General features: G+C 33.2%; 1 protein-coding gene across 1 annotated transcript; it reads right to left on the reverse strand.

Annotated features, from left to right (window-relative positions):
- Positions 1-2,167: 2,167 nt before the first annotated feature.
- LOC111415545 (uncharacterized) lies at positions 2,168-3,319 on the reverse strand. The gene is made up of 3 exons (XM_023047276.2): positions 2,842-3,319; positions 2,527-2,753; positions 2,168-2,473 (listed from the first exon to the last, which is right to left on the reverse strand). The coding sequence occupies exons 1-3, from the start codon at positions 3,200-3,202 to the stop codon at positions 2,246-2,248; spliced, it is 816 nt and encodes a 271-aa protein (XP_022903044.2). The 5' UTR covers positions 3,203-3,319; the 3' UTR covers positions 2,168-2,245.
- Between the last annotated feature and the right edge of the window lie 8,478 nt (positions 3,320-11,797).

The raw sequence follows: 11,797 nt of genomic DNA on the forward strand, positions 1-11,797 counted from the left end.
TTTACGGGAATGATATTTTACGGCTTTTAAAATTTTTTGAACCGTTGTTTTACTAATGTCCAAATTGGACCCAATACTCCTTACAGTAACATGAGGGTATTCTTGCCCAGCCAAAAATACGACTTGTTGAACTTCCCCTGAAACATTTAGTAGGCCAGACTTCGAGAAATGCTTCGAGAGATGGCCATGCTGTTTAAATTTAGTAACAGCTAGGCTCAACATACTTTGGCTAATGAGTTGACGATCAGGATATGTTGTATTAAAGAGGTCAACTACTTACTAAATCAGTTTTTGACACTTAGAAAATTGTTTAAAATCATTGGTTACCATAGTTACTCATGGCTACTGCTATTTTCATCATGTCAACAAATCTGAAATATTATTAGTATTGACTGTTTAGAAAAAAGTCTTCTATCATATTCCGTAATAAAAATGGGGGATTGCCATTTGAAGAAAATACCGATGACGTCATAACTCACTTAAAAATGACCAAATTGCAAAAAATTTAAATCTTTAGACCCGTTTCAGGGATTTTTCCATAAACCGTTTATAATGATTTTATCGCCTATATCCGTTACTTTACGGACACACTGTATAAGACGGGAGCGGAAAGTATAGGCACGTGTGGATCGAACTATGAACCATGAATAAAAGTAGCAAATCAAGAATAAACGCCGCTGAAACTGCCAGAAAACTGAGATGGATCGTGTGAATACCGATATCATAAAGGAAATGGGAGTACATACCGATTAGCACATTGGAAACCATAGAAGTAAAGAGATTATGATGGTTCGGACATGTTCAACGAATGAAGGGTGAAAGATGACTAAGGAAAATGATAAACTGGATACCGCCAAAGGGAAGAAAATGAGGAAGACCAAGGGGGTCGTGGAAAGTGGAAGTTGGGGATAATATGGAATCGAAACGAATTAGACAAGGGGAGAGGTTACTTATGACGCGTACTGTATATTTCACATACAATAAAAATACTATTGTACTATAAAATAATATTAAATTGTTTAGAAAAATTGTAATTAATAATAAACCAAGGTTTAATTAGAGTTTTGTCAATTTAAATTACATTTGTATAATAAAACAAAACGAGGAAAGCTATAACACGTGTTAAGCTTCGTTTAGGTTGCCATAGAAATAATTCTTCTTGAACAAAAATGATAAATAAACTACTTGAGAAAATGTATGTAGGATTTTTCTCTATCTGCTTCAATTTTTTGTTTCAGAAATATTTTGATAATTTCTATAATATTTATATCCAATATACATATTTGGTTATTAATTTAGTAACTATACATAAACGTGTTTTTTGCAGAAAAACAGGCAATATTATTCTTTATGGAAAGAAAAATGGTAAGTGTTGTACCATTTTGGAAACTTGACTAAACAGGTTATCTTTTAAAATAATTTGCCAAGGGTATTGTGCTACTCCTTTTTTAGAAATCGTGTGTCAAACTTAATAGACTTAAATTCTTTCAACCTTAACTCAATCAAATTAATATTTTTTTTTTGCAAAGCTAACGACTTTTAAAATATGATGTAGGTAAAAGTAAAAACGACTTTTGTTGTTTGATTTGTGACTTCTATAGTAGCATTGTTCACAAGGAATACATTATTAAAAACATCACTATTAAATTGCGAACATTTCGGACAGTAGTACCTAAAGGTAGGATGTACGGAAACGATTTCTAACATTTTCAAAAATATGTCTGTTACCACTTAACTAAGAGACATAGAATTTTGTTCTTATTTTTACCAGAACAGGTGTGAGTTGGCCTCTCACCCGGTGCCCGCTTGACGTTGAGTTTCGGGACACCTGTATATTTGGTTAGTCTTTTAACATAGCCATGTTAATATGAATGTTCATATCTTATGTAAAACCTTTAAATATTTATATATGAGACTAGTTTTTTCCACAATCACAATACTTTAATTTGTAATATTTCCTGTATGCGAGAATGTAAAAATGACTATTTATCGATCTAAAAGAAATTTAAAAAAAACGTTAACCTTTGTTGTAGATATTTAAGAATAAACGATGACCTTTTCACGCTAAAATTACGGTTACAAGTTCCAACCGTGAGTTTCAACCTTGGTGGTTTTCTAATATTTCACACAGAAATGAATAAAAAGTAAATTATGAATCCGGACGATATACAACCTCAACATTTTCTTTTAATTCTATTTTCATTCATACATTCATTGCTCTCTTCTAAATTATCTTTTTACTTAATTATTTCTTCTTTTTGCCACCTTTCTTATCTTTTCCTTTCCCTTTACCTTTCCCTTTTCCTTTATCCGGTTTCATATCAGGTTCAAGAACATATTCCAATTCAAAACCAAAATTCGGTAAAGTTAACATTCTTACTAAGGGTAAATGACGAAGATAAAGCCGAAAGAAAAATTTTAACACTACTTCTCCTTCTTCGGGGGTAAAGAGATTCAAATGTGTTGGAGGAAACTGTATAAACAAAAAAAACGTTTAAATGGAATATTTTAATAAAAGTTTCTTACAAATAAGACGTGGAACACTAAGAATTGTCTAAAGTAATTAAAAACGTCTTCAGGACAAACAAATAAATTGCTTGTAAAAAATTTATGAGTCCAATACAACATTGATATGATACTTCCACATTGTTCAGTATTAAATGTTGATCTACGACAAAAATTTGTTGCATCCAAAAGAAATTCCACTGCTATTAGTTTACTAAAACCAGTTGGAGATTTTCCTAATCTTTGCTCTAAAAATAATTTTATTTTTACTTTATTACTAGGTATCCTTTAATTATTTTTAATAAAATGTTTTGACCACCTAATTAATATTAATACCTAATATTTCCCTTAATTTTCCTCTATTATTAATCGACAAAAACTGTTCTAAATCTTCTTTTCCCATAAAATCCCAAATACACATTTGTGGCTCATAAATATCTTCAGTTTCTTGATACACTTTTAGTGACGCCAATTCTTTATTAATAACTGGAATAGTTTCTTCTTCTTCAACTGTTTCATCACCTTTTTTATCATCAGTTTTCTCATCTACTTTCTCTTCATCTTCTTTTACTTCAGCAATAACAAGTTTTTTAACAACTTTCTTCACCAGAGGCTGTAGGGAACATGTCTCAATGATAGTTTCTAGTTGATTTATATATTTCGCTAGAAATATAACAGAATCGACGGTTTTACTCATTTTTATCTAATTATTTTATAAATATTTTCGTTTAATTAAAATTTTTTTAAAACATTTCGTGTTTTCGAATGCAAATCATAAAAATGGTCTTATAAAATTGATTTTGAAATAATTTTTGACATTTTGCGAATAAATTTAAATGATAGTTAAAAGTGCGCCATCTAGGGATCACATATTCTAAATTATTTTATATGTCAAAATTTAAAAATTACTTTTATTATTATTAATGTATTATGTTTAACCTTCTAACACTAGACCTAGAACCTAAAATTTTCAGAAAAATTTTTATTTTTTCATTCGGGTACGCTGTCTGAAAAGACACGCAGCTAAACGACGAAATATGAGTTGGCTCACCATTGTTCTGGCAAAAATATACAAAACGATTTGATAGAATTAATGGTATCGCAAGTTAAATCCACAATATTAGCATTAAAGAATACATATTTCATTCAAATTTTGGAAATTTGTGATACAACTGGTGCACAGTGATCACGCCCTCAATATTAACCATTACAGGGAACAGGGTTATGAGAATGGCGGCAACATGAAAGGAAAAAACAAGGTCTTGCAAAAGAGAACCATGTGGATGTCACAATTATAATTTAGTCTTTTAATGTTTATTCGGTATCCTTTAAAAATATTTACTTTATTAGCAGCAATAGTAAATAGATGGAAAATTTTAAGGCAGCATTTGAAAATCTGCACCCTTAAAAAATTAAGCGATACTCGCTGGGAATTCCGAATTGAAAGCGTTAAGGCGGTTATTAAGATATCAACTTTGTAACGTTCATGGTGAACCAAACGATCCTACGACATCACATGAAGCAACAACACTTGCAGAATAACTGAAAGACTTTAACTTTATAATTTCTCTTGTAACATGGTACGATGTTCTTTTTCAAATCAATGTTGTGAGCAAATCAAGTCAATCTTGATACCTAATATCGACTTCGTTCGTTTTACAAAAATGCTTAAAGAATGTTATTCATAAATAGCATCAGAACTAAATGTACAGCTAATTTTTAAACCCTAAAAGCAACTAAAACGCATTAAGGGGGTATACCATCTTGGAGACGCGAAAATAAAGATAATTTTAAGATTTTTTTTGCAATGCTTTAAGTTTTAATAAGCAGCTTTTCTAATTTTAAACACATATTGTGTTTATTAATAGTTATTCAAATTGCACCCGCTAGATCAGTGCTGGCGCTAGCAAATGAAGCGCCAGGGTGCGGGAACCGGAGTGGCGCCCCCCCAAGCATTTTGTAATATTATAATAAATATAATCAAAGAAATATAAATAAACTTAAAAAAAGACTGGAATAATCATAATCCATACTTCAGCAAAAATGGTGAAAAACCAATCTTAAGGGAATAGTCGGGAATACTCTGGTCAGAAGGTTAATTTGCATGAAAAAGTCTGAAATTGCAATAGTTATAAACTAGACTTCAGCAAAAAACAGGAATTACATTGTTCAAAGTCCACATGAAGTCTGAAATTACTGTTCAGAGAAAACAAAAAATTGATTATAAACCAAACATGATTTTTCATGGCAATACTTATGTATTCAATAAAAGAATGGGAAGAATATGAACAAGAAACCAATGGACTTGTCTTGTTATTGCACAGGACAGGAAATCACCAATACGGAAACTTTGCCAATGCAGGATAAGCACAAAAGCAAAGTAACAGCTGCAGAAATGAGGTACCGGGTGCTACAAAATCCGTATAGATAATAAGAGACTCCCAAGAAGATCTACTGCTTTCTGACGACTAGATACTGCTCTGGAAGATTAAATACTGCTTTCTGAAGACTAGATACTGCCGACAGGTCTAAATACAGCATCTGAAACACTAAATACTGCTTTTTTAAAGACTAAAATTGCTTTGTGGAGACTAAATACTGCTTTTTTAAAGACTAAAATTGCTTTGTGGAGACTAAATACTGCTTTCTAAAGAGTAGATACTGCTGACAGGTCTAAATACTGCAAAAGAAAGATAAAATATTTTGGAGAAAACATACATAACTTTGGCAGAAGACTAGATACTGCTTCTAGAAGACTGAATACTGCTTTCTGAAGACTAGATACTTCCGACAGGTCTAAATACAGCGTCTGGAACACTAAATACTACCTTCTAAAGACTAAAATTTCTTTGTGGAGACTAAATACTGCTTTCTGAAGACTAGATACTGCTAACAGGTCTAAATACTGCAAAAGAAAGATAAAATATTTTGGAGAAAACATACATAACTTTGGCAGAAGACTAGATACTGCTTCTAGAAGACTAGATACTGCTTCTAGAAGACTAGATACTGCTTCTAGAAGACTAAATACTGCTTTCTGAAGACTAGCGACTGTTGACAGGTCTAAATACTGCAAAAGACAGATAAGGTATTGTTGGAGAAAACATTAAAAAGGCACCGACGCCCCCTCTTAGGCGGCGCCCGGGTGCAGTGCACCCCTTGCAGCCCCCGGTAGTGCCGCCTCTGCGCTAGATATCTGCAATGTTAGGCTTGCAAACTGTGCAGGGTCAATTGGTGTGTAGGATCTCCTAAACCAAAAATCGAACAATCAAATTTCGAGTACGATTACTTTTCTAAACCCAAAAACTAGGGAACTTCGTAGGATTTTTAAAAATATAGATTTTTGACGAAATGATGCCGATTTTACAAGAAATGTCATATTTCTAAAACAGACAACTTTAGATACATCGAAAAACGGCTACGTACTTTCCTAGAGTAAGATAAAAGACTTAAGAAAAAAATTTTTTTTTAATTCCGTTGAAAAATGAGGGACTTATTATGCGCAAAGTTTGCAAAAATGTAGTTTTTAGAAAAAAACGTTTAAGGTTGACAGGAACGCGTTACAAAAATGAAGTCGTCAATGGAATCTCTTTCTAGAATTCTAGACAGTCTAAAATACACTTTAAACGAAATAAACCCTAAGGCACTAGCTGATTAACAACTAAAACTACAACTAACTCTAGTACTAGAATTAATACTAGATCTAGAACTAGAAACGCGGCTAAAAGCTTTTATTTAATTGAATCTGCTCTATCTTTCCTAGTTTCTGGGCTTTTTCAGGAGAATTAAATAAACATGAATGTATGGATTTTTTTTAGAAAAGTACTGTAACTTATACTAATTGTGTTTGTGTTTAATTTCTTATAAGTTACTAAGGAATTACCATAACACCGCAATATGATAGGTACTGGTCGGCCCTATCTATACCTTTCATATATTTGTTACAGTCGTTAATGCAATTTGATTTACTAATATCTCTTCCATCTCTAGTCTTTTTATCAATGACTATCATGCTGGGCATCATGAATTGAGGATATCATATGAACTTCCCTCTTATCTTTCCATATTTGTAATAAGATATCACCTTTTCGCAGGTATACATATAGTTTCACCTTTTTTAATATTCTTTGATTTATCTCTCAACTATAAAGGAAGGCCTCGATTTTGACGAATAGTTCCACGAACTTTCTTTGTAAGAAGGTGTTCTGCTATATGTACACTAAGTAAATTCGAAAATTAATTATACAGGGTGTCACACAAAAAAACGCCCCTGCGCACTACAGTATAACACAAGTGACTTTAAGAGAATGTTCGGAAACTATTTTAATGTTTTTCTATGCTACAATTACAATTAATGTTGATGTATCGTACATTAGTGGATTGAGAAAAAGAATTTCTATCTAATAGCGTGAAGAAAAACATACCGAGCAATTTGAAAATGAAACTTGATAATCGCTAGAAATTGAAGATGGCGTTGGAAAAAGTTTATTTGTAGCATGAATCATAGTATTCATCAAACCTTTTCATTTGATACCTCGCTCATGAAAATCGGAAGGTAAATGACAGAGTTACAGCTTGGGGCTTTTTTTGTGTGACACCCTGTATAACCAGTTTGACTCTCACAAAGCATTCTAACAAGTAGGCCGTATTTATTATGTTTATTAGGGTTATAAGTTCTAAAACGCAGTCTTCCCCTCCATGGGATTACACCTATATCTATTGAAATCTATTGATTTGGTTTATAAACGGTTTTAAATTTTTCAAGGAATTAATTTTGAATTGGTTCTATTTTATGAAGTCTGGTGGAGTTTTCATTTAAAAGTGAGTTATCATTAAAATGCAAAAACTGTATGATTTGCAGAAATCGATCTCTACTCATTACTTTTGAAAAAAATAGGCATTTCTTCCAAAGGATCGTTTCAACAGTAATCTTTCAAAGTATTTTTCATAGTATGGTCCATTAAAAGTATAATTTTTTTCATTTCATCACTTGTAATTACGGTATTTTTTTTAAATTTTGCCGAACATTGGTATTTGTGTTTGGTTTGTGCATAATACAAATTTCTCTGCCATCATTGCAAACAAATTGTCTTTTATAAATAATCCAACGTACTCAGAAATAGACTTTGGATTACTGGGTATTTTTTGTAGGTACACCAGTAGAACCAAGAAAAGGTTCAAGAGACATTAACTTGTCTTGAGGTGCCCATCTTATTTAAATCATTATCATCAAATTCACGCTCTGAAGAAGGTAATCTACGCGCAATTTTTTTCATGTCGTTGAAGTTAGCAACGGATTCAGAAACGAAATTCACATTTTTACAGCGGACCAAACAAATAGTGTACTCTATCTATAATTTCGTATTTATTAGTGATAACAACCAAAAAAACATCAAAATTAGCATTAAAGAGAGTAAAATAGATAACCCCTCTAAAACTTTCAAGTAAAATTCATTATTATTAAATAAAAATCACCCTTTCATTATGTGAAAAACTCCAATTTGCATTGAAAAAGCTTGATGATCCATTAAGTCAACCCCAAATATCAAAATCACTATTCCGAATAACATATCTAAGCACCACCCGGAAATTCAGGGGATAAAGGGTCGAAATCACCCCCGAAATACGTAAAAAATTCATAACTTTCTTGAAAAATTTTGTGACACCACCAAACTCAGTCCAAAGATCGAAAATAAGGTTTCGAATAACATATCCGCGAGATTCGCGGAAATTCAGGGGATAAGGGGTCGAAATCACCCCCGAAATACGTAAAAAATTCATAACTTTCTTGACAAATTTTGTGACACCACCAAACTCAGTCCAAAGATCGAAAATAAGGTTTCGAATAACATATCCGCGAGATTCGCGGAAATTCAGGGGATAAGGGGTCGAAATCACCCCCGAAATACGTAAAAAATTCATAACTTTCTTGACAAATTTTGTGACACCACCAAACTCTGTCCAAAGATCGAAAATAAGGTTTCGAATAACATATCCGCGAGATTCGCGGAAATTCAGGGGATAAGGGGTCGAAATCACCCCCGAAATACGTAAAAAATTCATAACTTTCTTGATAAATTTTGTGACACCACCAAACTCTGTCCAAAGATCGAAAATAAGGTTTCGAATAACATATCCGCGAGATTCGCTGAAATTCAGGGGATAAGGGGTCGAAATCACCCCCGAAATACGTAAAAAATTCATAACTTTCTTGATAAATTTTGTGACACCACCAAACTCTGTCCAATGATCGAAAATAAGGTTTCGAATAACATATCCGCGAGATTCGCCGAAATTCAGGGGATAAGGGGTCGAAATCACCCCCGAAATACGTAAAAAATTCATAACTTTCTTGACAAATTTTGTGACACCACCAAACTCTGTCCAAAGATCGAAAATAAGGTTTCGAATAACATATCCGCGAGATTCGCGGAAATTCAGGGGATAAGGGGTCGAAATCACCCCCGAAATACGTAAAAAATTCATAACTTTCTTGACAAATTTTGTGACACCACCAAACTCTGTCCAAAGATCTAAAATAAGGTTTCGAATAACATATCCGGGAGATTCGCCGAAATTCAGGGGATAAGGGGTCGAAATCACCCCCGAAATACGTAAAAAATTCATAACTTTCTTGACAAATTTTGTGACACCACCAAACTCAGTCCAAAGATCGAAAATAAGGTTTCGAATAACATATCCGCGAGATTCGCGGAAATTCAGGGGATAAGGGGTCGAAATCACCCCCGAAATACGTAAAAAATTCATAACTTTCTTGACAAATTTTGTGACACCACCAAACTCAGTCCAAAGATCGAAAATAAGGTTTCGAATAACATATCCGCGAGATTCGCGGAAATTCAGGGGATAAGGGGTCGAAATCACCCCCGAAATACGTAAAAAATTCATAACTTTCTTGAAAAATTTTGTGACACCACCAAACTCAGTCCAAAGATCGAAAATAAGGTTTCGAATAACATATCCGCGAGATTCGCGGAAATTCAGGGGATAAGGGGTCGAAATCACCCCCGAAATACGTAAAAAATTCATAACTTTCTTGACAAATTTTGTGACACCACCAAACTCTGTCCAAAGATCGAAAATAAGGTTTCGAATAACATATCCGCGAGATTCGCGGAAATTCAGGGGATAAAGGGTCGAAATCACCCCCGAAATACGTAAAAAATTCATAACTTTCTTGATAAATCTTGTGACACCACCAAACTCTGTCCAAAGATCGAAAATAAGGTTTCGAATAACATATCCGCGAGATTCGCCGAAATTCAGGGGATAAGGGGTCGAAATCACCCCCGAAATACGTAAAAAATTCATAACTTTCTTGATAAATTTTGTGACACCACCAAACTCTGTCCAATGATCGAAAATAAGGTTTCGAATAACATATCCGCGAGATTCGCCGAAATTCAGGGGATAAGGGGTCGAAATCACCCCCGAAATACGTAAAAAATTCATAACTTTCTTGACAAATTTTGTGACACCACCAAACTCTGTCCAAAGATCGAAAATAAGGTTTCGAATAACATATCCGCGAGATTCGCCGAAATTCAGGGGATAAGGGGTCGAAATCACCCCCGAAATACGTAAAAAATTCATAACTTTCTTGACAAATTTTGTGACACCACCAAATTTTTTTTCTACAAAAATCCCGTATAATGGCCGCATTTAAATATTTACGGCCTCATAACTTTCTTATATAATATGGAGATAACTCTGGGACCATATGAACCCTATAGGAAATTTTCCGCTCTTTCCAGCGAAAATACTACGATAATAATTAAAAAAAAATTGTTTTTAAACAATATGAGAACAGTTGACGAAAGTATAACCAAACAATCACTAAACCATATCTTCAAGGGAAACATCAATTGAAAATGAATTTTATGTAAAAGCACGTATTTTTGTCTCGCTTATACTCTTAACACCTCCACGGTACGGTCCGTTGTCGTAGACGGTGACGCTAACGCGACGCGACAGGCGTCGGTCGGCTGTTGCAGTGGCGACGCCGACGTAACTGCCCAAATGTCTTTTCGTTGTTTTTTAGTTTATTCACGTTTAGTCGACTGCAATCACTGGTAGAAGTTGTTTCGCTAGATCAACGTTTTATTTTTGGGCTAGTTCGATTTCCTTGATATTTCTTGAGCTGTTTTTTCTTTGTTTTTTAATATTATTATTAATTAATAATATTAATTAATATTGTCTTGCATTCAGAAGTTTGGGTTGTTTAGGTGTTTGTATATTTATAATCATTTCGTCTTTAGTTTGTATTATTATAATCATTATAATCATTTGAATAAGGTTTATTTTTATTTTTTTCCTCGGAAGGTATAATTTGGTGGTTGTTGCGTTATAGTAATTCTGTAATTTGTTATTTTTGCTTGTTTTGCTCTTTGTTTTTCTGACCTTGTTGCTAGTTTAAGTGTTCGGTTTGTTTTGTTTTCATTTTATTCTTCCCTTTTTATTGTTAGTTTAAGTGTTCGATTTATTTTCTTTTTCATTTTACTTTCCTGTTTTCTTTGGGAGTTTTGCGACTGTTTTATTTCATTGTAATATTGCTGCATAGATTTTCGTTGTGACTTCAGTAGGAAAAATAAAATAAACTTTTATTTTTTTTATATCATTTTAAGTGACAATTATAGTAGTTTATCTTTGTTTGTTTTCATTCCTTATTTTAAATACTTCCTGCTAGGAGAAGGCAATAAATAAGTTTCTTTGACAATTCGTTACCTTTATAATATTAATATGGACGGTCCAGGAAGGCCAGTTAAACAAAGTAAGCAGTTAAGGTTACAGAAGATTGCAAATTTTCTTAGTAAATATAATATTGATACGACTGTTTTAAGAGAATGCTCTGTTCGATCAGAAATATCACATCTATCAGATCTCTGTGTATATGTTGATATTAAAGATAATTTAAAAAATAGAAAGATGTTGCTAATGAACATCAAAAGAGATGCTGATGAAATTGAAAAGTACATCAATTCCTCTACTGACGTCGATAATTCCCTTGAGGTTGATGGCCACTTGATAGATAATGCAAACACAGCAGTACATGAAGCAATGCAACATGCACGAGAAAAAATAGAAATATCCCAGAGTATATCCAAAAGAGATACTGATGAAATTGAAAAATACATCAATTCCTCTACTGACGTCGATAATTCCCTTGAGGTTGATGCTGTTGATGGCCACTTGATAGATAATGCAAACACAGCAGTACATGAAGCAATGCAACATGCACGAGAAAAAATAGAAATATCCCAGAGTATATCCA

Source organism: Onthophagus taurus, chromosome 6 (genome assembly GCF_036711975.1).
Source record: "Onthophagus taurus isolate NC chromosome 6, IU_Otau_3.0, whole genome shotgun sequence".
NCBI classification, from domain to species: Eukaryota; Metazoa; Arthropoda; class Insecta; order Coleoptera; family Scarabaeidae; genus Onthophagus; species Onthophagus taurus.